Source organism: Cajanus cajan, chromosome 1, assembly GCF_000230855.2.
Source record: "Cajanus cajan strain Asha chromosome 1, NIPB_CcT2T_4, whole genome shotgun sequence".
Taxonomy (NCBI): Eukaryota; Viridiplantae; Streptophyta; class Magnoliopsida; order Fabales; family Fabaceae; genus Cajanus; species Cajanus cajan.
In genome coordinates this window covers 87,346,276-87,372,440 of record NC_138517.1, presented here as the reverse complement: position 1 = coordinate 87,372,440, position 26,165 = coordinate 87,346,276, and the positions used below count along the sequence as shown (strand labels likewise).

General features: G+C 36.7%; 2 protein-coding genes across 6 annotated transcripts; one reads left to right on the top strand and one right to left on the bottom strand.

Moving 5' to 3' along the window:
• Window positions 1-65: 65 nt before the first annotated feature.
• FES1 (Zinc finger C-x8-C-x5-C-x3-H type family protein) lies at window positions 66-26,165 on the bottom strand. Of its 5 annotated transcripts, XR_014430583.1 has the most exons (9): window positions 25,327-26,165; window positions 18,233-18,773; window positions 17,855-18,060; window positions 17,739-17,770; window positions 16,389-17,654; window positions 16,135-16,263; window positions 4,753-4,837; window positions 4,601-4,649; window positions 66-1,169 (listed from the first exon to the last, which is right to left on the bottom strand). XR_014430583.1 is itself a non-coding variant. In XM_083066524.1 (7 exons), exons 1-7 carry the CDS (start codon window positions 25,889-25,891, stop codon window positions 16,234-16,236), a joined length of 2,577 nt encoding a protein of 858 aa, XP_082922650.1. In that variant the 5' UTR covers window positions 25,892-26,165; the 3' UTR covers window positions 15,960-16,233. The 5 variants fall into 5 exon arrangements, 2 of the variants coding, with proteins under 2 accessions (XP_082922650.1, XP_020234604.2); XR_003805587.2 differs by lacking the exon at window positions 4,601-4,649; XR_003805586.2 differs by lacking the exons at window positions 4,601-4,649; window positions 4,753-4,837.
• LOC109814558 (uncharacterized) lies at window positions 849-1,566 on the top strand. Its single transcript, XM_083066528.1, has one exon. It carries the CDS (start codon window positions 849-851, stop codon window positions 1,398-1,400), a length of 552 nt encoding a protein of 183 aa, XP_082922654.1. The 3' UTR covers window positions 1,401-1,566.

Below are 26,165 nucleotides of genomic sequence, written 5' to 3'. Positions count from 1 at the left end.
TGCGTAAGTGAGAAACTTGGGTTCTTTCTCAATCCAAGGAAGGGCCACAGTTATACTCGTACCTCTTCAAGAAAGCAAATATATACTTTTTACAAAATGAAAATTAACATAGCATTTCAATGACCACGTCGCACGTCGGTAATGTAACTACACGTTTACGTAAAAACCAGAACATAGAAAACGACAGGGAGACGTATTAAATATGATGATTTCACAGCAAAGAAATAACAAATTACTTGCCCACTCTTCATCTACCAGCACTTGCCATCCTCGTAGAATCAGCCACTTGAGCAAGCTACATAGGTGGTGTCATATAAGCTGATTGAGATTTGACAATGACCTTCAGAAAGAGAATATATATACATATACTCTCTACCTTCGTAATATCCACCAACACGCAGACTCCTCAATGAACATATGGGCCAAACGGAAGACGTTGTCAAACCTCGGACTAAAGATGACAAACTTCATACACAAACTCGGTTCAATTCGCTACTTAAACTTGGGAGGCCGAAAAGTTAATAACACAATGGCATCAAAGAAAATTCATAAATGATAATGTACAAGTTATGTCCCATGTGTAACTTTATCTCGGTTCACCAATTATTATTTGTCATTTTTTCTTGATCTAACATGTTACTTTTCAACACTTGCCCCTAAAATTAAATATACGTATTGGCCTACCCCCTCCTGCCACAAAGCGGACAATAAAAAGAAAGATATAAAACCAAAATAACAACTTCGACTCGGCAAAACACATTCACACTGAATTAAAAAGTGGTCCCAACGTCTAGCGAATCTCTGGATATATATAGTTTTCAACCCATAACCATTTTGGTTTATAATCAATGGACGGAAACAAGCTCACCTCGCATGCTTCGGATAATAGCACTGCACTGGATTCACTCTCTTTTAGTGACCTTGTTTCTATTCAAGAGCAGCAACCTAAGTCCCCTTCTCCTAACCGGGCTAAACAATACCAGGTAAGCAAGTATGACCCAGAATTTGAATTTACCAGTACTAATGCAAACTTCAATTCTGTTGTCAATACAATCAAGATCACTTCTGCTGACCAGCTTATTTCCAATGGTCAACTTCGACCACAAGCACTTTCCATGCAAACAAATCAGTCTCTGATCACAAAACCACCCAATTCCTCGAGATCATTACTAGCAACCAATAGCAGTAGTAAGATGTCATGCGGTAAAACAGGAAACACTAAGAAATATCACGAACAGAACAAAGCAAGCAATCATACAAACAAGAAAAGCATGGTGACAAGGACAGGGTTTGGCCAGAAAATGAAGTCTTTTCTATCACCATGCCGAGAATGCCGAGACATTAAGCAAGGTGCTGTTAAAGCACAAACTGTTCCAGGAGAAAATCTCAAAATTTACTGACATAAGGTTTATTCTCTATGATTTGTTCAAGCGAGAGCAGAAAATGTAATCAGGAATCTAGCTTTTTATAGTTTAGTGTCTCAAAAGAATACAAGTGACATGCTTCATTTCAATGTCAGTTACTACTGCAGTAATAGCACCAAAAGATCAAAATTATAAACCTTTACACTATGCTTAGTTCCTATCATTTTTTGTTTTATTTGGTAATTGGCTGGTTAAAGCTGCAAAGATTCTATGAGCTAGTTTGATCATTTTCTATACAGCTCGCCATTGACCTTTTATTTTGCCAGCTCAAGATCTTAATATGTTCAAATACAAATTTAAGATGTATATGTTAGCTTGAGGTCTAAGTATTTGGTAAAATAATCATTAAAATTCAATCCCTTGGACAATGGCTGAGATATTTGGGGGACAAATCAGTTATATTATTATGTGGGTGCATTCAAAAAATCAGGTTGTGCATTTCAAGCCTCTAAAGAAAATAAATCTCTTCACCTTTTTTCTTTCCTCATCTAGGTGCAGGTTTCTAGAAAATATGTTGACCCCAAGGCTTCTGAATGCTCCTTCCTAGTTAAGGTGTCTGTGTGCCTTCTATCTTACACACCGATAATAATGATATTTAAATTATCAAGCATAAATGGAGCAAGATCAACGGCCATTAAAAGGCTGTGGGGCATTGCTGAAGCACTCACGTTGACCGATAAAATTAATTTAGTTCTTTACCAGTATCTCACATAACAGTCATAATTTTATCATACACTGAATCCTATAAACTATAGTGGGTTTGGATCGAAATATATTTAGATATTATAATTTGATAACATTGATGAAAATCAGATTATAATAAATTTCAAATTATTTTTTTTCAAAATAATAAAGGTTTAGAGATTTAATTAAAAACATTATTTTCAAGCTGTGTTTTGCTTTCCAATTTTATCACCAACAATTGACCAATTCAAATACAAAAAACTCAGACAAATAAATTCATATGCATTTTTTTATATATAATTTTACTATAAAAACTAACTTTGGACAATTCAAATGAAATAGATTTATCCTAAAACCACACATAACATCCAAACAACTTATTTCACATAATCGATGTAATCAACTATTGAATTAATCTAAAATAATTCAACACAAAATCCAAAAAAATGCACAAAGTGAATGGATAATGGGTTGCTTGGTTCGAGAAAATGTTTTCTTCATTTTCTGTTTTCACTTTATTTCCTATTTTCTGAAGGTAACGCTGGAAAAAGTGAAAACAGAAAACAATATTAAGTTGTTTTCATTGTTTCCCAGACAAACATTCCGAAGCATGAGACAAAGTGAAAGAAAAACGAAAACAGGGAAGATTATCTCAAACTAACGGGCCACAAAATTGTACCCTACTTAATCAACACAGATAGCAATTACATTGGAATTGCAAAGGTACAACTCATTGTTACTCATTTTAACTTTTCCCACAATTTTATGGTCCTCGCTTGAATGTGAGTTGTGTGAAGCACCTTTCCCAATAATAAACAAGTTGTACATTCGTTTCCTTTAGTTCATTATGACATATGGGGTCCAAGTTGTGTTACTTCTCCATTAGGTTACCAATGCTTTGTCAAATTTATCAATGATAGCTCTCATTGTTCTTGGTTGTTTCTAATGAGGAATAGATCTAAACTTTCGTCTATTTGTCAAAGCTTATACTAACAAATTCGCACTCACTTTGAAATGACTAGGTGGGAAGCTGAAAACTATGTATTCTTTCTTCATTAATCAATTGCCACTTCATTTATCTTGTGGTTTATCTTGACGTCATGTTATCACTGGAAATGACCACGCTGATATTATTTGTGTCAAACATCATATGACCCAACACTTTCAGACCAAGGGTTTAAATCCTCTCAAATACTTGGGTCTTGAAGTTACCCGGTCTACTTTTGGCATTATCCTTAGTCAACAATAATAGTTTTGGAAATTCTTGAGGAAATAAGCATGATTTTTTGCAAACCTCGTAATACCCCAATGGATCCCAATGTCAAGTTGCTCTCAGATAAGAGAGGCAATGAAAGACCTATGCAGATATCAGCGTATAAGAGTATATTACTCCTGTTGTATCTCAGCTGTCTACAAGACAGCTGACTTTCATTTTGTAATAGCTTCTTGTGTAAGTTTTTCGTATAAGACTGATCTAGCTTGCTGTACAAACTAATCAGTTGAGTTAGTTAGTTTTCCTGAATAAATACCAGTTTGTAAACTGATTCATTCACTCAATTCATTTCAATATAATCAGAAATATTATTTTTCCTTTTCTCTTTAGTTCAATACAGAGCCAGGTAGGTAGACTTAAACTATCTTATGGTAATTAGACATGATATCACCTTAGTCGTAAGTGTGGCAAATCAATCTTGAATGCTACATGTGATGCTTATTGGGATAGAATGGTTCACATCCTCAGATACATTAAAAATGCACCTGCAAAGCTTGCTTTATGCAGACAAAGCAAAACTAAAACTGTCATTTATTCCAATGCAGATTGGCAGGATCTCCATCTGACCAGATGCACATCAGGCTATTTTGTTCTTCTTGGAGGAAACAGTCTCATGGAGAGGCAAGATATAGAACATAGTTACTAGATCGAGAACAGGGGCTAAATATCATGCAATGGAAGCAACATGTGAACTAATGTGATTTCGACAACTACAATTAATGTTAGGGTATATGAAGGAGACAAGGTTAATTTGTGATAACCAAGTGCTCTCCATATTGCTTCTAATCCAATCTTTCACACATACACACACACACACAGAGAGAGAGAGAGAGAGAATTTGACCATCAGTTTTTATGCCAAAAAGAAAATTCCTTGCAAGTTAAATTACAACTGACTTTTTCAGTTCTAGCTAACAGCTTGTTGACAAGTTCACCAGATCCCTTAAAAGGATCCATGGTTGAATATATTCTAAAAAACTTGGTGTATATAATTTCATTTATATGCTCCAACTTGAGGGAGAGTATTAGATAAAGTACATGTATCACATGTTTAATTAGTATTCAACACATGTAACGTATGCAACATGCCATAAGGACTCTATTAGCATTTATTTCTGAACAAAACTCATCCGACTATAAATACAAGTGTGTAGTTTGCCTTAGACACACAATTTCATAAAACCTAATAGAATAACAAGGTACTTTTAGCAAAAACTTACCTTGCATATGACCAAGATAAACATAGAAGACAGCAGGGATGAGAAAACCCTTGATACAAGCCACAAACCAAATAATAAAAATACGGACCCAAGTCTTAAATATCATGATGGAATGAAGTATTATTGATGATTAAGCAAAATGCGATGATTACCTTACTGAATAAAGTTCTGAATTTCTCCTGACATTAGCATAATCCATGGTTGAAGAGTAATTATGTCATCCATAAAGACAAGAAGCTGAAATCCACAGCTAAAAGCTATGATAAACAAAATAATAGAACTACACATCACATTACTAGGGGATTTCAACTCGCAGTTATTTTGCAAAATATTCTCCATAGTCAATAATAAACATAACAAGAAACTTCAGAAGAATATGAATGCTAAGATTGGAAACTGGGACATTAAAAGAACTTTTTGAAAACTAGCAACTTCTAAAACTCTAGTCTCTTGATATGTCAGAATTTGTGAAACTATATCAAGGTTATAAATAGTGCACTATGATAGATAACGACCCCCTATTACCAGGGTCTATGTTAGGACTTAGGAGGAACAAGAGAGCCATGGAGGATAACAACCTTTAGGGACTTCAGTTAGTGGGTAACTAACTGTAGTCAGTTAGTCAGTTAGAGAATGGGAGTTAGTGTAGGGAGGCTTACAAAACAGTTAGGGTTTTTTGTGAAAAAGGTGTATAGTTCTTGGTAGGAGAGTCAGGTTCTCTCAAATGAACCTGTGTATTCATTGTCATCAGCAATTAAAACATTCTATACATTTTTCTTCTCTTTTTCTGATCCAGTTTTATTAAATCGCTGCTCAGGTACTGTGGGTGGCAATAGCATGAATTCTATATGGTAGCTATGAAAATGGAGGCAAGGTTTGAGTCTTTGGAGAGAACTATTGTGGGTCGAACCAAAAGTGCGAAGGGTTTGGAGCTCAAGAGGAGCAACTTGCTCAATTGGAGTGCATGGTACAAAATTAGTCACGGGAGTGATAGGTTCTCTACCACAAGCCGAAATATACAAGGTCCACCTAGAATCACATTAGGTGGGAAAGGAGGGAAGAGTTAGTTACGAAGAGAGAAAGAGAAGAAAAGATAATGGAATATGTTATACACATAGGGAGGGGAGAAGAGAAGGAAAGGAATGTGGATTTTGTATTTTCAATTTGGGAGTCTAGAGTATACATTCTGACTTGGGTAGAGACGGAACTTCTCTGTGAAGCTTCTGCTCTGGAATTACAAGGGTTTATCTTCTAATACTTATATTTTTTATCAATAATACAGTTGTCGGTTTATCCTAATTCAAGTTCCTAACAAGGAGAGAGTGCGGGGACACTGGGAAACAATGGTGGCAAACCCCAAAAGTCAACGATGCATCAGAAAAGTCAGAAATGGATTTGAATAGTGTGGATACAAAGGAGAAGTTGCAGAAATTGGAAATCCTATTTTTGAAGGGGATGAAGCCTACGATAGGGTGAATAAACTGGAAAGATACTTTCCAATCAAAGGAGTGACAAATGAAGAGAAGATGGACACAATTATAAATACTTTGGAGAGTACTACTCTAAATCGGTTCATATGGTAGGCATCTTGCAACCTAAATTATCCTTGGGAAGGCTTTGATTTGGAGATTCCAACCAGGTATGGTGAAAGCATTAAAGCAGACCCAAGCAGTTGCAGAATTTGTGAATAAGTTTGAAAATTTTGTATGTGTTGTGAAGGGAAACATGGAAGAACAATTGATGGGTATCTTCCTTAGTGGGAAAAGGAGCAACTCTGGTGAAAGTGAAACTATATGACCCTAAGAGCCTGTTGACATATACACTCCAACTTGTGGGGGTGTGTTAAATATATGATTTGCTCCATTATAATTAGGGAAACTTGTATAGAGGAAATTAGGGATTCTGCTCATTATTAGTTGTTATCTTTTATTTCTGTATTTACTTATCGTGTATCCTTATTCATTATAAATAAAGGATTACATGTGTGGTAATAAACAAACACAATTCCTATAAGCTACTATCAAGAAATATGAGAAATATCTTAAATATAATTTTTATATCTTAGACTATCCTAGATGATTTGTTAGGATTTATTTTTATTATCTATTTAGTGATTTGTTTTCTTGTTTAATTAGGTCTATAGTATCATGTAAAAAGAAATATTACCTTATGTATTTATTGCATTAAGTCTATTAGAATTGTGAGTCTTAGAAATTAGAGAGGGAGAGAGTGAGAGAGTGAGAGCAGAATTAACATAGAAGAGTAAATTGGATTTTCAGTAATTAATCAGTAATACAATTGTCCTATTTATATGTTTCAATAGCTTCAATGGAAGCTATAGAAACATTGACCTAAACAGAAAATACAGAAACTGACTGAAATAATAACTCTATACATTAATATATCTAGTACAATTTTAAGGAGTAAAGATATACTCCAATATCCCCCCCCCCCCCCCCCCCCCCGCAAGATCAAGTGGTGTGAGGCGAAGAATCAACCAACTTGAGCTTAGTTCGAAGTTCGCAAAACCGAGAGGGAGACAATGCTTTAGTAAGAATATCAGCATATTGATCAATGGCTGGAACATGAACCACATGAAGGAGATTGGCAGCAACTTTTTCACGAACAACGAAGAGATCCAGCTCCATATGCTTGGTCCGAGCATGAAGTATAGGATTATGGGCTAGTGCAACGGTGCTCATATTATCACAATAAACAACAGGAGTATGATGAGACACATGTAGTTCAGAGAGTAAGGTTTGAATCCACAGGACTTTAGCAGTGGCAAGGGCAAGACTTCTATATTCTGCTTCAGTGCTGGAGCGAGCAACAACCGTTTGCTTCTTGGACCACCAAGAGATGAGATTGGGCCCAACAAAGATAGAAGCACCAGAGGTAGATCTTCGGTCATCAGGATCAGAGGCCCAATCAACATCACAGTATGCATGAATAGACAAAGGGGAGTTAGATGGAGCTGGTTGCAGATGTAATCCCAGGAACATAGTGCCTTTTAAGTATCGAAGGATGCGTTTGACAGCGGACTAGTGTTGTTCAAGGGGGTTAGACATGAATTGACAGACTTTATTGACAGAGAAGCTGATTTCAGGACGAGTGATTGTTGCAAATTGTAAGGCACCAACCACATATCTGTATAAGGACACATCTAGGAATTTTTCCGAACCTGTTTTGGATAGTTTACACCCACTAACCATGGGTGAAGAAATAGAGTTAGAGTTTTCCATGTTGGTGCGATTGAGGAGGTCACGAATATATTTGCTTTGGGTTAAGGTAAGTGAGCCATCAGGGTTAGATTTGACCTCGATGCCAAGAAAAAAATCTAAACGACCAAGATCCTTGAGAGAGAATGTTGAGTTGAGTTGGGAAATAATACTGTGTAGGACAGAGGAATTATTTCCAGTGATAATAATGTCATCTACATAGACAAGGATGTAGATTACATTATTGCCAAGGGAGTAAACAAACAAAGAAGGATCACACTTGCTGATCTGAAAATTGAGTTGAAACAATGTAGCTTTAAGTTTATCAAACCAAGCACGTGGTGCTTGTTTAAGACCATAAATTGCCTTATGAAGTTTGCAGACCAAAGCTTTATCCGAGGATTCAAAGCTTGGAGGTTGGGACATATATACTTCTTCCTCAAGATTTCCATTTAGGAATGCGTTGTTGACATCCAATTGCTGAATTGACCAATGATGGGTTAAGGCTAAGGTGAGAATGAGACGGATGGTAACAGGTTTAACAACTGGTGAAAAGGTTTCATTATAATCCCAAATTGCTGATGAAAGCCTTTTGCAACCAGGCGAGCCTTATATTTGTGAACAGCACCATCAGGATTTTCCTTAACACGGAAAACCCACTTACAACCAATGGTTGTTCTGTTTGGAGGAAGAGAAACGAGAGTCCAAGTACCATTGTTTAGTAAAGCATTATATTCCTGCTTCATGGCAGCAAGCCATGTATCATTAGCCAAGGCTTGTTTGGTACTTTTGGGTTCAGTGTGAGTGAGTAAAAGAGTGGGATGAAGGCGGGGTTTGACAATGCCAACTTTGGCCCTAGTAGTCATGGGATGAATGTTAGCAATTGGAGCTGTGGCATGAGTGGGTAAAGGGGTGGATGAAGGTGGGAGAAGGGTAGAGGACGAAATAGGTGAAGTAGTGGCAGGGCTGGGTGGAGAAGCAGAGTTAGAAGTTGTAGGAGATGTGTTTTGAGAGATGATAGGAGGAGAGTCAGTGGGCAGAGTAAGCTGCGGACTGGTAATTACAAGGGGAACAGAAATTGAAGAAGTGGGTGGGTTGGTGGCAGAGGTAGGGAATAAACTGGGATAAGAAAAACGACTTTCACAGAAAATAACATCTTTGGAGATAAAAATTCTGCCAGTTGGGGCTAGACACTTGTAACCTTTATGAGAGGTGGAGTAACCCAAGAACACACATTCTAGGGAACGAAGTTGAAGTTTGTTCTTGTTGTAAGGTCGAAGGTGAGGAAAACAAGAATAGCAAAAAATTCTAAGAAAATTATAGTCTGGTAGCTAATGAAATAATTTTATGAATGGTACATCATGTTGAATGGATGATGAGGGTAGTCTATTAATGAGATAGATGATGGTTAAGAAGGCATGGTCCCAAAAATGCATAGGGAGGTGAGCTTGGGCCAGCATTGTAAGACCTAATTCAACAATATGGCGGTGTTTGCGTTCCACAACACCATTTTGATGATGGGTGTGTGGACAGATGAGTCGGTGTTGAATGCATTTTGAGACAGGTAGGAGGTGAATGAACGAAATTCTCCTCCCCAATCAGTTTGAATGGCTTTAATAGGTAATTGAAACTGATTTTGAATCATAGCATGAAATTGCTTAAAGACATCAAGCGTGTGAGCTTTGCTTTTGAGAAGAAAAATCCAAGTAAACCGAGTATGCGCATCAACAAAGGTAACATAGTATTGGTAACCATTATCAGATGTAAAAGGCACAGGGCCCCATAAGTCACTGTATATTAATTCAAAAGGTGTATGATATACTGTTTTAGATAAAGTGGAAGGTAATTTGTGAGATTTGCCAAGACAACAAGGGGTACAAAAATCAGAAACGGTTTTATTGAAGCTAGGAAAATTACAAAGTCTGAACACAGATTTCATTACATCATTGTGAGGATGTCCCAGTCTAGAATGCCAATTGCCAAGTGGCATAAGAAACAGAATTACAAGAGGCTATGTAAGCAGAGGGTGTGATGGCTGATTGTTGTCTTGGCCGAAGCAGGGATGGAAATTGATACAGGCCATCAGGGCCAACAACTCCCATGAGGAGAGTGTCTTTAGTGTCCTGTGATTTAACCAAACAGAAGGTTGAGTGAAATTCAAAGAATACATAATTATCTTTGCAGAATTGGTTCACACTGATTAGATTTTTGGTGATATTTGGAACATAAAGAAGATTATTGAGAGTAAGGGAAATGTGAGGTTTTAAAGGGGAAGAAAACGCAGTTACACCTGAAGAATTTATGGGAAGGCCCTGGCCATTGCCAATGATGATCTGATCTGGTCCTTCAAAGGGAGTGAATTGTTGTATGTTTTGAGACATGTTGGTGACATGATTGGATGCCCCTGAGTCTGGATACCACAGATTGGAACCAGGCAAAATTGAAGTCATTGCCATGGCTGAAGGTTGGGCTTGAAGGCCGCCAGTGGAGACAAGGTATGCCTAAGATGAGGTGGGGTTGAGTGGTCGGGAACCCAAAATACCATTGGAAGACCCAGTGGGACGCGTTGCAGGTAGTGAGTGAAAGGGAGAGGGATTGTACCCAAGGGCTGGGTTGGCAGTAGAGTCGGTGGCGGAAGAGGAATTGTTAAAGGGTAAGGTTGGGACAAAGTTGCTATCAAACCTGTAATAGCAAGAGGATGCAATGTGGCCATAGCGATGACAGACTCGGCAATGAACGCCAGCAAACCTGCCACGCCCACGTCCATAGCGATTGTTGGGTCGTCCACCACGACCATGCCGCGCACCAGGTCTGCCACCACGGAAGGAAGCAAATTAAGAGTCTTGATGGGTAAGATTGGCTTGCGGTGGCAAGGTGGAGGAATTAGAACCCGAGGAGGTTTCAAGAATATTGACAGAGAGGAGATTCTTTTTCTTGAATTTCTCAAGACGCGATTCATGAGCAAGAAGAAGGGTTTTGACTTCTTCTATGGACAATTCATCAAAACGGCTGCTGATGAGAGAAACGGTGGACTCATATTCCTCCGGAAGGCCTTCAAGAACAATATCAAGATGTTCTTTGGGGTAAACAGAATTGCCAATAGCTGTGAGGGCATCAACCAAGGATTGGATGCGAAGAAGATAATCGGAGACAGAACGATTGTCAAGAGTTGTGCTACGAAGATCACTACGCAATTGACGGGCTTTGGCGTTGGTGTGCGCATGAAAATACGCATGAATCTTGTCCCAGATTTGGAAGGAAGATTTACATCCTATGACTCGTGTGCGCATGTCTATGGACATGGATGACTGTAACCAAGAAAGAAGTAACTGATCTTGCTGTTCCCACGCAAGATATTCTTCAGAGATTCGATTGGCATCTCTATCAGAAATAGAAATTTCTGAGGAATTTGGGGATTGACCGAGAAATGGTGAAGACGGTGGCCTTTGATGACTGGTTCAACTTGTTGACACCAAAGAAGATAGTTCTTGGTGTCTAATTTTTCAGAAATGGTGTGCGAGAAGGTGAAGGAAGGGGATGAGGCAGGTTTGACCTGTGCAGCATGAAAGTGGGGTGGTGATGGGGGAGGGTTTGTTGAGGAAGACGATGGTGGTTCTTCAGCCATGAGTGGAGACAGATAGTGTAGTCAAGTAGAGAGTAAGAAGGAGGTAAGGATCGTTAGCTCTATGTACCATATTAGAATTGTGAGTCTTAGAAATTAGAGAGGGAGAGAGTGAGAGAGAGAGAGCAGAATTAACAGAGAAGAGTAAATTGGATTTTCAGTAATTAATCAGTAATACAATTGTCCTATTTATATGTTTCAATAGCTTCAAGGGAAGCTATAGAAACATTGACTTGTTGAACAGGTAATTAAGCTAAAACAGAAAATACAGAAACTGACTGAAATAATAACTCTATACATTAATATATCTAGTACAATTTTAAGGAGTAAAGATATACTCCAATAAAGTCTATATAAAATGAACTTCGTTGTGTAGTCAAGACATACAATTATAGCACCAATTAAGTATAATTTTCTCTCTTTCAAAATGGTATCAAAGTGGTACCATCCTTCTGACTTGTCATGTCACTGTTTTGTGTCGAGTTCTCAAAAAGTCTAAAACTCCAATTAGTCATCTCTTTCTCTTCTTTCCAACGTGAGTATCACGCTTTTTTATCATTGTATGACGATTTTCTAGCGTGTTTCCTTCCCTGTCAATCATTGTTAGCTGCCACCCACTTTTCTAGTAAAATCTCTGGCATCCAACAACTTTTTTGGCAAGTTCTCAGTCACATAGTTTGCCTCAGCTTGTCATTCCTAAATTTGACCACACTTTTGAGATTTAGAATGTGGTTCCTCCTCTTGCATCAAAAACACTTTCTCTTTCCTTTTCAAGTACATTATAGTGTCTTTTTTATTGCTTCTTTAAGACTTGAGTTGCAGGATTGTCCTAATCACCAATCTATATTTGTTTTATGGTTTTGGAACTCTATCATTCACTAACTTGCTTAAATAGCTCTTTTGGGTTATGCTTTGTGATGTTCAAAGCTCAAATTTGATACTATTTGGCTTTATTCTATTGTTTGTTTATTCGATGTTTGTCATGCAATCCTTTTCTCACTAATAATCACATCAGTGGCTTTTGTTCCCACCAGTGATCAATCTGGTGGTGACTTCTTTCTCATCAACAATGATTTTGGTGGGGACTGCTTTTCCACCAATGATTATTCCAATGGTGACTCTTCTCACATGAATGAATCATATTAGTGGTGACTTGATTTTTGCCAACAATCATTCCAACAGTAACTTAAATGATTCGTTAGCCCAACTCTTTATTCCAAATGCTCTAGCCTCAAACATTTTGCTAGATGCATCAGACTGTGTTTGTCCTAAAACCTAAACCCTAGATGCACATGAATAGTCTTTTTTTTTTTTTTTTTGTAAAGGCAAAAACATGTCTAGTCTTTGACCAGAAGCAATTGTCAAACTTAATTACAAGTCTAAATATTTTGAGCCTCCAATATTTTTGGTTTGAAAGCTTCTGTTCTGAATGTGGTTTTAAGAAGATTGGACCTTGCTTTGCTTGATTTCTTGCCAAGAAAAATTTTCAAGGCTGGTGACCATTCTAGCTATCTGACTAAGCTATATTTCTAACAATTCTCTCTAGCTTCTCCAACATCCTTGAGTTGCCTTTCCAACTATTGTTCATGGTGGCACTCAATTTCTATGTTTACTAATTATTTTTATTTGCAAACAAACTCAAATCTTAGAAAGCTTTAGCTTTAACTTAAGGAGTGTTAAAAAAATCTTAGGAATATTTGATAATATTTTTTTTATATCTTGGATAGTTTATTTTCTATTTTATGATATGTTTCACTTAATTAGGATCTTTGTAATAATAGGCCTATCACATTCCACAGGATTTGTTTTGTAATCAAGACACATGATTTCAACATATCCTACATTCAATTGTCTCCCTTTCGACAACTATAATCTTTGAAGAGTGAGTGAGGTCATAACTAGAGACTTTAGATCTTTGAGAAACCATGGGACAGAATTACAATGCACCTTCACTATTAGACAATCTTACCCTAATCCAAATAAAAGTTCACAAAGAAAGAAAACTCAAAAGGGCAAAGGCAAAAGACATGATTGTTTGTTAGTGTTCCACAAACCATCTTCACCAAAATCATGCCTCTCAAAATAGGCAAAGCAATTTGGAAGTACCTAAAGACAAAATATAGAAAAGATGAAAGGATTCAAAGCATGCAGTTACTAAATTTATAAGGGAATTCGGGTTACAAATAATGAAAAAGTTTGAGTATTAATAATTGGGTAACTTGCTTAGCATTCGCTATTAAAGTACAACCATTAGGCATCGAATTTTCTGATTCCAAAACTACAAAAATCTTGTAGTAATGTCCAAAAGATATGAAGCTTCTAGCCACCTTGGAGAACAAAGAAAATATATGTAAGATCACATTGACAAAAATGTTACATGCATTACATGTACTAGAGCAAAGAAGACTTGCAAGACACAAACAAACAATGGAGGGAGCTTTCCAAGCCAACTTGCAAAACAATGAGGACAAACCAGAAAAAAGAGCAAGTCAAATATTTTGGAAATAGTGATCAAAAAAATAGTCTCAAGCTTTTCCACTATGTCTGCATTGTTAAGAAACTAATCATCTACTAAAGAAATGTTGGTGAAGGCCTGATGCGAGATGTTACAAGTGTTGTCAATTAAGACACGTGGAAAAAAAATGTAAGTCTTGCCAACAATAAAGAGAGGCCAAAGTTGTTGAGGAACAATTATTTGCAATGCCAAGCTTTACAACCAACAACTTCACTAAAGTTTGACTTATTAATAAACAATTCTTCAAAGAGCTCAACAAAATTATTATTTCCAAAGTCAAAACTGAAAACAGAGCACACATTGCAATTAAGTCACTCGAGTTTGAAAATAATCTCAAATGTTTTATATATTCTTGGAATAAATCAAAATCTCTTGATTGTTACTTTGTTCAGTTTATTAATCATCGATTGTGTTTCTAATAAGTTTCTTCAATGATCAATCTTGTGGAACCAGGCTGCTTCTTGGTTGCCAACTTTGACAAAAGATTGGCTCGTGTATTTTATTCCCTAGGCACACAACTATGGGAAAATTTATTGAAAGTTGAAGAGATACTCTTTACTTCTTCAAGATACTCAGCCAATTAGGGTCCATGGCTTGAAAAGTTCCCAATTCATTGTTGGAGGAAGGCCGCAAGGTGTTGTTCCAACATAAAAATTGTGATAGAAGATACAAACAATATAGAAGTGATCAAAGTTCAAATTAAAGGCAAAAACGTTGTTTTAAATTTGATGTAGACAAGAGATAAAGAAGACAAAAGAGAAGGATCAAAATCAAAAGAACACAAAGATGTGTTTTGAAGAAGCTTGATGTTCAAGAGGAGAATAAATATGCAGATGAATAACCACTTTGTCACATCTATGAAAGGTGTTATGTTGCTAGCGTGGAGTCTAGTGGATACGAAGCTAAAATTGACCAAAAAAGAAAAATGCAATGTAAAAACCTCGAGTTCGTTGTGGAGGTTGTCCCATACAAGAAAAATAATGATAAGCAAAATAAAAGGAAGAAAGAAAACATCAAAAGAAAGATAGAAAGATTTCAAACTTGAAATTCAAATTGGGTATCGAATGATATTAAGGCAAGGAGAATTGTAGATATGCCTAAATATTTGTAACTTGAAGATAAATGATTAAGTTTTTAGGAATTTTAGTTATGTTTCAAATTTCCAGGATGATGTTTAGATAAAGATATGGGTATTATTCTGAATATTCCCGGTTTGTTTGGTATGATTTTATGGAGAAATAAGGGGGAGAGAAGAAATAGGTAGGAGATAAGAAATTGAGTATGTTTGGTTGTGTGGAAATTAGAAAGAGGAGAAATAAAAAGGTGTGGATCTCACACCTTTTAATTGGACACCTTTAATTTCTTCGTAAATTAGCAAAGAAATTCAACAGTAACTAATGCAGCGTCATATTTTTATTGATTAAAGATGATTCATAATCGATTATGAACTATCTTTCTCACTGGGAAACGTTTCTTTGCTTGATTTAGTTTATTAAAATTTTGATTTAATTGATTAAATCAAAATTTTAATCAATTTTTTATTTAAATTTAGTTTAAATCTCTCTTTCCTATTTCTTTTCTATTTCTCTTAAACCAAACACTTCTATTTCCTCTCTATCTCTCACCTATTTCTTTAATCACTTGAATTTTTTTGTTACACTTTAGCCCAATATATAGAGCCCATGAATAATAAAAAGTTTAATAAGTTCTTCTAGATAACACATCTCTTTAAAAAAAATATTTTCTCTAAAAAAAACGACAATATAAACTACATAAAAAAAACTTCAAAATAGTGGCTAGCTCGCTAACCGTTATCTGCTATAGCATTTTTTTGGGTCGTTCACTACACACCACTATCTAGGATTTAAAGCACTGAACTATATAATAATACTGACATCAATATATTTTCAATAATTTCCAGATTTCAGACACATGAAAACAAAAACAGTATGCATCCAACCAGTCTTTCCAAGTAGCTACCCGTTACTTTCAAATTCGCGAAAATTAGACCAAATGTTAAACAATTAAATGTAATTATGTAAAGGAAAACAAGGTATCCTCATAAACCATGCAATTCATGCAAGTTTAATCTATAATTGAATAAGCAAGAGAAGGCACGGATAAAACAATAGGCAAATATTTTGAAAGGAAATTGAAAATCAAAACATTCCAAATCAACCTTCTTTATGAAAAAGAGAGCCTCAGACAGAACTTTTCATGAGAACTAGGATGATCCAACTGATCAGAAACTGTACAAAAAAGGAGTTTGGCTTGAATATCAAGATTTGCCATATTTATTGACATATCCCTGCAAATCAAAAACATTTCTGTTAAATGAAGGACATATCACAATCAAACAACAATATCCATGCATTTTCATTAACAAATCAATATCACTGCTATAAAAGGAAAAAAAAAAAAAAAGTCACTTACATTGACCAGCTTTGCAATTTTCACCCGACTTGAAGAAACATACTGCTTAGCAGTATCTATGGTCGGAATCTGCTGTGGATCTAAGGTGCTAACAACCTTGTCAACTGATTTTTTGACTATCATAATATGTGCATCCTTGCTGAGACGACCCTCGTGCCAAGCTGGTTTTAACAACTCTTTTACATGATCAACAAGAGCTGCACGGAATATTTTTAGTGCCTTTGGTTCCTTCTGCATGCTGCCATCTGTCTGAAAGTCAACATCCATTTCATGATCTTTCTTATCCTTACCTATTCTCTTCTTTTTGTGTCTCGATCCTTCACCACCATAATGTCTAGCCTCACGCTCAGTCAAATGTCTCTCTTTCTTTGTACTATCTGCAACACCAAAGTTATGTTGTCCCGTGCCCATTTTACCATTTTGATTATTTAGGTAAGTACCTGATGTTATCTCTGTTTCAGGTGCAAAACAATCCTTTTCATGAGGATCACAATTTTTATGTGTCTCATTTTCACAAAATTTGTTATGAGAAGATACAGAACTTTTGGCATCATTAAGATTGGACGTGTGTTTCCCAACTACATCAGAATCACCATATGCCCGAACCTGTGATGAAGCCTGTGCATTTGATCCATGAATTAAAAGGGAAGCCTTCAAAGATCCATCTCCTATATTGGGTATCTCAATGCTATCACGAAGAGGGTCATAAAGATCTCCAGGAGATGATACATTCATAGAAGTAATAAAAAAGGATGGTCGAAAGGGCACAGAAGGTTCCCAGTCATAAGAACAGATTTTTGATTTATATCCAGTAGGAAATGATGAAACCCTAGATGAACTAACCAGAGGCAAATCTTCCTGCCCTGAACCAGAGAAAGTGGACTTAGAGGTGAGATATTCTTTGTTAGTTTTCAAAAGCTTTTGAGAATCCATATTACCAGCCCCCAAAGATGAACTAAAAGGAAATGACCGTCCTGATTGGGCCGGAATCTGGTGGGAGAGTGACATGCTTGAGGCTGGAAATTGAGTAACCAGGCTTGAATTTGGTGAATGGCTCAAAACTGTTGAAGTATATCCTTTGTACATATGTTGGTTCCAAAAAGTAGTCATTCCATCAGCACGGGTAGAATTCAAGGGAAGATTTGGGCTGAAATAATTGTTTGATGCACTAAATGCAAATCTATTCTCTGGAAACAAGTTGTCCCTCAGATGAAACTTCTGTTTTTCTTGAGATGGATGCCAACTAGGACTTGCTTCTTGCTCATTCTGCATGCTCATATTCAAAAGAAATTCAGAAGAATACAAAGATATGCTTTCAAGTGAAGCAGTAAATGAAACTAGAGTACTAACCATCCTTAATCTCTCAACATTTTCCCTAACACCTGTTACAGGACAATATCTTTATCAGAAATATTGTTACAAAGCAGATTCCTAAACAGCCTGACCAAGCAAGTTATATGGCATACCTTCTTCCACTTTCAATTCCCTCTTCTGATGTGCAGTAACTAAGTCTGCTTCAGCCTCCTGGTCAGTATTGTTCACAGTATCTTTTATATGAAGAAAGCTACAAGAACTACCTCGGATACACCATCCTTTAGCAAAAAAATCACATACAATTCTGGGGCGTTTGTTTCTGTCTTTAATCTCAGCACTTGGAGACAGACTTCTAGTCCTGCTACCAGGAGTTAATCAGTAAAACCTAATAGTTATAATCTGAGAGGACCGATTTAAACACATTGGTAAAGGACAGAAAACTTCTGGAAGGGACAGCGTGCTATATTAATTAAACTTTGGTAATATTACAAGTAAATGTAAAAGAACATACTGAACTACAATGACCAGACCTTAATGTCATTTGTTTCACATCATCCCTTGACTCCATCTCCAACTGCGTGATTTTATTCCTAGAATTCTGACCACCATTAGCATCCTCATCAAGGCAATCTCTCCGTAGGAGGCCAATAACCATATCTTGTCCAGTACCACTAGATGATTCGGTGGCCCTGGCCGTAGAATCAATATCAGTATCACCACATAAATTAGCTTTGCTATTGTAACCTGGCTCATTGTATCCTCCAAATGTTTCCTTCTGTAGAAGGGATCCAACATTTTCTTCAACAACATCTAGTCCATGACTTTTGCTATCTTCAACAGAAGTCAGATTTTCTCTTGATTTTAAATTACATGAAATTTCAGATTTCAAGTGAAGCTCTTCCTTTTTCAATGTTAGCATCTCAAATGAAGGAACAGATGTTTTGAGTATGACATCATTCTCTTCCATGCAATGCATACTAGATGGTGGCATTAATTCAAGATTTTCAGCCACGGAAAAAACTGGCTCCAGGCTTTTCTCTTGCCCCTCAGACTCTATATGCTGGCTTGAATCTACAATGGAAGATAAAAGCTAAATCAAGAATTAAAAAAACAGAACAAGAAATGAATTCTCTATCATTTCATATAGACTACACACAGACTTGTATTAACTCCCACAAGCCAAATTATGAAATATTAGACTGAAAAACCAGTCAATTCATCACTAATTCATCATTGTATGACTCTGGTAAAAACAGATTCACTACTCATCAGAATAATTATCAGCATAAAAAGAACACCATGACAACATGGCAATGCATTTGGGCTAAAAGAAAAATGTGGCAAGTGTCTAGGACCACAGATCATCAGGGTCAAATCTCATTTGGGAGAAAAAACTGTTGGGGCCAAGCCGCATTTAAGATATAAAAACAAAGGCCAAATCACATATGGGACAAAGCTGGCAAGAGCCAAACTAAGATACCTAGTGGGAGCAGACCGCATCTTGTTGGACTGAGATTGGATCAAACCACGTATGGGACAAAAAGCCAAGGCAATGTCACATTTGAGACAAAAACTGGCAGGGAACAGACCATTGGACCAAAAATATTGGGTCAGACAGCATCTTGGATGGATATCTAGGTAAAACCACGTATGAGAAATAAAGTTGGGATCAATCATCATAGACCTTTGAAAGCATGTGGAAAGGGATAAGAAGCCAGTTAGAATTATTATGTTTGTGCAGTATGTGCATCTTTAGATAGATATCTAGCCATTAGGTAGTTATGGATCTGAATTATTATTTTTGTGCATTGTTTCAGTCTTTATGCAGTTATTTAGGGAGTTATAGAATGGTGTGACATGATGCTTTATGTCTATGGAGCTTGGGGATGGTTTATTCATTGGATAGTTTTACTAATTGCTGGGTGCAGCACAAAGAGACTTGGTTAGGGGGAACCCTATGTTGTTTGTCTTGTGCTATAATTGTGGCCTAAAAACCAGATTGTTTTCAATAGTAAATACATAATTTAGTGAGCTTACTCTGGGTTTAACAATTGATTTGACCTGTCAAACACCATCTATAATAATAGACTCAAAAGTGGAGGGATTGGAGAAACAAGTAGAACAGAAATGATATACTTAAGGTGATATTATTATACTATATTTTAAGGTAATATTATATTGTTAAGTTACATATAGAGCCAATGCCATACTTTGTTCTCTATTATTTATTTATTAAGTCAGTGTAAAGTATATTGATAGGATGCTGCAGCAGCAGAACTTTCCATTGAAACTAAAAAAAAATTGAAGTGTACAGCCTTGGAATTGGAACTGCTCAGCCCATTGTCCCATCCGTACTGACAAATGTCTTTCTATCGCAATTTTAGTAGCAAGCCACAATACTCCTTCTTCTTTTGCTAAAGTAGCTAGTAGCTACTCCAACCAGTAGCAACTTTAAAAACAAAAGGTTCCAAAACAATATTCCAATGCTTTCTAGTTGGGTTTCAACGTCATGAGATGGAAAACTTGAATAAAATGTTTTAATGCTTTCTTCTAATGTTGAACTCTTGGTTCGTTACCGACTCAAGTTTGTATGCATCAAATTCTTTGTTGCCAATGCACTCAAACTTGTCAAAGTGGCCGTCGTTGGCGACACATAGTTGTTGGTCCAACATCAGTTTTATACTTGTCTCCTCCATCTATATGGGACCCATTAAAATTCACCGCCCACACCCACAACTCATGAATCCAAAATTGACAACCCAAACAACTTTCAGATAGGTTCACAAATAACAATGATTGGTTTTGGTCGAATTCAACATTTTGAACCTGAATCCGACAGATGATAACCCCTAGAGTGAGGAAAAGGAAATAAGAGACTAAAAACAATGAGAATGATATTGGGCCAGTTTATTTAAAATTTTAAAAAAAATGATTCTAAAACAAGTGATTTCTTAATAAGCAAATAGGAGTTGCTTTTTAAAAAAGCAAAAAAAGAATATTTTTATTTTTAAAAATAGTTTAGACAAACATAAAAAAAAGGTAGAGAACTTTATTTTATTAAAAAAAATGATTTTTTATATAAAAAAAATAAACACAGGCCCATTGAGTTGATTTAATGTGAAGTGTTGCAATATGATACAAAACATAAAGCACTAGCCCTTATTTATACTAAATAATATATTGTGATCCTAACTAAACAAGGAAACAAACCAATCTTGAGATAATCCTATGATACTCCAAATTATTTTAAAGATATAATCAAGATACTATTGGATTTTTTCATGTATTCTAATAAATGCTAAAAATTCCCTGCCTCTTACAACTTTAACCACCCAAGCATAAAACATTCTAACCAACCACTCTATGGCACTATCACACTCTATCCATGTTCTTCAAGAAAATGGAAAGCATGTCATTTCTTTTTGCTTCCTCTTTGCATTCACAATTTGTAGCCTTTAGTCTTCCCAAATCGACAAGATGCTTCAATAACACCAATTTTGGGCCCTGTCACATCACTAAATGCCTATGAGGGTATGACAACATTGCAACTGTATTAATTAGGAAACAGTCCATGTATCAGTCCAATCAATACTTAGAAGTTAGAACTATGAAAGTAGCTTTTTACCAACCAAACCTGTTCAGTAAGATATCTGACCAGTTATACTAATACAGCCATTGTTAATTCAATGGCTTCTGATAATAGTAGCCAAAATGTGTCGTGGCAGGGTCCAAACCCTGCATGTTAAGAAAGAGACAAAAGGTCCTGACCAGTGCCCCAAGCTGCCTCTAGTTGATATAGGGCCACACAAATAACTTGACCCTACGTACAATTTGTTTATTAAAGACACCACTTTTTTTGTTACAAAGCAGCCTAGGTTGGATTCTATTTTGAGGTTGAACAGACACCTAAAAATAAGGAAAGACATGAAACACAACAGGAACTCTTGAGACACATAAAGTTTTGCACCAGTAGTATTTTGATCAATAAGTGGAGATACAAGTAATCTCAATAGATTATTAAAGGATGTACATATGTAACAAGTTAAATTGTTCCTTATTACACAACACATACATTAATGTAAGATACCAGTGAAAATTGGTATGAATATAGACAAAACTTTTATTAGAGAAATGAACCTGAAGGTGATTAGATACTGCAAGAAAAGAGGAAAGTACAGCTAAGGTAGGTTAAGATGTTCTCTAAAATATGAAAACAAGATGCAGGGAACAAGAAGCAACTCAAGAAGGAGGTGTGACTAGACCAAGCCAATATGTTTGTACTTTTGGAATAGTAGCTCTTTTGAAGCAACCATGAACAGAGCAGCAAAAAGAAACCAAAAACAAGTTAGAGAACATCTCTGATATTACTGGAAGAGAATCCATAGAAGAGGATCAACCAGCTCTGATACCAAGTTAGAGAAAATAATTCTTCATGATAATTCTGATATTATTGATTTGGCGAAAATGAATACAACCTACCCTCTCAGTCCTGTTACAAGATATATAGGCAGGAGCTGAGGTCTGTTAGTTGTAACAAACAACTAACTGAATACAATACAACCAACTAATATCTATTATTTGAATACAGCTGCATATACAAATAGAAAAATATATTCACAATACAAAGAGAAATTTGTATTCTCACAAAACAATCATATCAGATAGTTAATTAGTAGCAAAGATACATCCTCAAAAATATGAACATTCTGCTTCAAGGTTCACCAAAGGACTGCATAAATTTTATCATTCTAACGTACATTATTCACCTTATTTAAAAAAATTATACAAGATGACCAATTTGATTACATATTAGAGATTTATGTTAATGTTTTATTTTCCAATGACTTTACTAATATTTTTAAAATATTACCCTGTCACATCCAAGAAAATAGTTTATGGAAAATACAGGTATGCACAAAATCTCAGTTTGACTAAGATTGGATTTCAAAACATGGGGTGGCTAGGGTGCGAGACATATGAAGCACAGACAGATTTATTTATTTTTAAAGAGATGGTTGAATTTTTTTCTTTCTTTCTTTTTTATTTTTTCTTACTTTCCCAATTTTCCTTTTTCATTTTTCTTTCCTTTTTCTCTGTTCCTTAACCCTTTGTGCCACAACCACCCACCTTCTCCCCTTCCTCTTCCACAACCTCATTCTCACTCTCAATATCACATATCTGGTCGCAAGCGTGAAAATTTCCATGGTTGGGATTATTGTATTGTCACCTCATGCAACTGTTCGACGAAGGCACTGGTTGTGGTGGGTTTCTTTTCAGTGGGTTTTGTTGTGGTTCGTGGCGGCTTTGTTTGTGTTTGGAATATTTTGGGATGTTCCAATGTATACGAGCTGGTGGGCACTGGTTGCAGTCTTTTTTGCGGTGGGTTTCATTTCATGGTGGTTTGATTTTGTTTGTATTTGGCATTTATTTTGGGATACTTCGATGTATACATGGTGGTTTGCAGTGGATTTTGCAGTAATCTTGACTACAAGGGAGAGGGCCATCGGGTGGAGGGAAGCGAGAGAAGGGATAGTCAAGGCAAATCGGGAAAGAGACAAAAAAAATAAAATAAAAAATAAATAATTCAGCCATTGATTTTAAAATTAAGGACCGAAAATCGGGACAACAAAATTTCCCCACCGTGGGAGCATGTGAAGGTGCCCTACCCTAGCCAGAACCATCAAAATATTGCTATTTATGTATCTGTAAGGCCCCAAGTCCCCACAGATTATTTTAGAAATAGAACATAGTGATATCAAAAGGTAAAGAAATAAGATAATTAGTACATAAAAGTTAATTGTAAAACGGTACAAATTTAATGCAGAGGAGTTTTATGGAAACTTAATTTTTACTCAAACAGCCACATCTGGTCATTAGTTCCCTGATTGGTCAAAATTTTCATTTGATACTTTTCATTTGAATAACAGTTTGTTTTTAAATAGCAGCCATTGCGAACAGTAGCAGCCAGCCTTCAAAGGTGCTGCAGTGAGGCATTTCGAAAATTCGAAAAACCCAATTTTGACCATCAAAACAGCATCGTTTTGAGAGTTTTTCAAGGGGAAAAGTTAAAATTTTCCCTCCTTTAAAATAAACAATGGGATGTTGCTTACCCAGAGTAGTTAATAGCACATTATAGCGCTGCTATCACACTGCAGGATTGCCTCGCTCCCCAGAACTGAATTGCCAGTGCCTGGCTGTCACAGGACTGACAGGAGGAGCAGTGCGATACACGGCTGCTGTTGCAGCGGTTCACAAATGCTCTTTCAAATATGGGGCCGAAGACTGTTTTGCTCCCTGAGTGAGCATCATTTCAAGTTTTTTTGGGGGGCAAAATCAGAAAATCAAACAGATTTTCAAGCCAAGCCTCCACAGGGTCCTTGTCTGCACCCCTCCACCAGTTTCCAGCATTGCTCACTGTTACACAATGCCACAAAGCTCTTTTCCTGCCAATTTCCAGCGTCCAGGCTCTGTTCTTAATGGTTACCAACAGTTTACAAAGATCCATCTCTTTTCCAGCCAGTTTCCAGTGATGATATCACTATTGTGACCTACCCTCAAACACTTCAACCTTGTTTTTACTTCTTTCTTCTCTTCTGTATTCAATCTCTAAAAAAAAAAAGCTGAAATTGAAAAGGCAATGACTTCTCTTTAGTTTTAGGTATGCTCTCTTTGTTTTCAGCACACATATACATTTGTAGTATAAGAGTGAGCTTGTTTAGTTATTTCAGCATCAATTTCACACATTCCGAGAAACTGAACGTGACTGGAGAAGTTTGATGAATTCCCGCTGAACGACGATTGAACAATTTTACAAACACACTTTATGGTTCAACATAGAAGTCATTCTGTTATCCCACTATAATGTGACGGCTCTGCTATTTAAGATCGACTATTGTGAGATTAACACACTTCTGTCTATGGTGACACCCACATTGTGTCCTCAACACCCACTCGCCTTCTCTCAATTTTGTGCAACTAACACCCACCCACCATCGGCAGTATTTTCAGTGACACCCACCCTCCAATCTTTTCTATGTTCTGAATTTTTTAGTAATTCTTTTAATTTTTAACATTAAATTCAGCATAAACTCTTCTATGCCTATAGTATAAACTTTTAATCTGAGTAAAAAAATTCAGAATAGTGGTTATCCTGCCACGTGCTATCCTGCTATAGAGTTCTCCGGTTCAGCTGCAATAAGTTGCTATCCGGGATTAATAACTATGCTATACAATGTTGGTTAAACACCCACTGAATAACAGCCGAGTTTTTCTACTCTGTAGAATTTCCTAATAAAGAACAAACCCCACAGTTACTAGGTTTTTATCCTCAGTAGCATATCCGTCCTCCCTAGTCCCCACCATTTCCTTATCTCCCCATCCCCAAACAAAAAGTTCAATAAAAATGAAATGACAAAGTAAAAAGAACAATAGCATGGCATTTGATATGCAAACATACAAAAAAACACAAGCTGAATGACAATCAACACGTGAGGCAGCACCAGAGACAGCAATGAGCAGCACAGCATCAAAACCAAGTTAGTAAAATTATTAAGGAAAACAAAAGCATGCATATAGCGGATAAAATTAAGAATGAAAATCATAATTAATTTATGAGCAGAAAAACCTTTGCGATCCTTATCGGCATCGGGAGGAGAATCTGGCACCACCGTTTTGCCCTCCTCCTTCGTCTCCACCGATTCCGGTTGTAGTTGATGTAGCGGTTGTTCTTCCTCCTTCTCCTTCACTGCTGTTTGCTCTTGTTCTTGTTGCAGTAATTGATCATCCTCCTTCTCCTCTACTGCTTCTTGTTGCTGTGGTTGTTGTTGTTGTTGTTGTTCATCGTCTTCTTCTTCTTCCTCCTCTTCGACTTCTTCTACTTCCTGTTCTTCTCCTTGTTCTCCCTCTTCTTCTTCCTCTTCCACTTCTTCTTCAACCTCTTCTACTTCTTCCTCAACCTCCTCCTCTTCTACTTCCTCCTCGACCTCTTCTTCTTCTTCTACTTCCTCCTCAACCTCCTCCTCCTCCTCCTCCTCCCCCCCCTCTTCTTCTTCTTCTTCTTCTACTTCCTCCTCGACCTCTTCTTCTTCTTCCTCTTCTTCTTCTTCTTCTTCTACTTCCTCCTCTATTTCTTCTACGAGAGATGGATCGGAATCGGTATCGGCGCCTTGGGGAGAATCGGGGATAGACATTGGATTGGATTGGGGGCAACGAGAGAGAGAGTGAAGGGTTAACACTTAACAAAAATGAAAACCCCAAATCGGATTGAAAATCGTGCAGAAACCCAAACACATTATAAACACAAGGCAACCGTAGACAGCAATGGAGGAATGAATAGAAGTGCCACGCTGACGTCTACGTCAGAATCCTTCTTCCAGAGGTAGACCCCACTCACCACGCCTTTCTCCGACGTGTCGCTCCGATTACCCTAGTCCAAACCCCAAGTCCATATGAATCAACAAAACG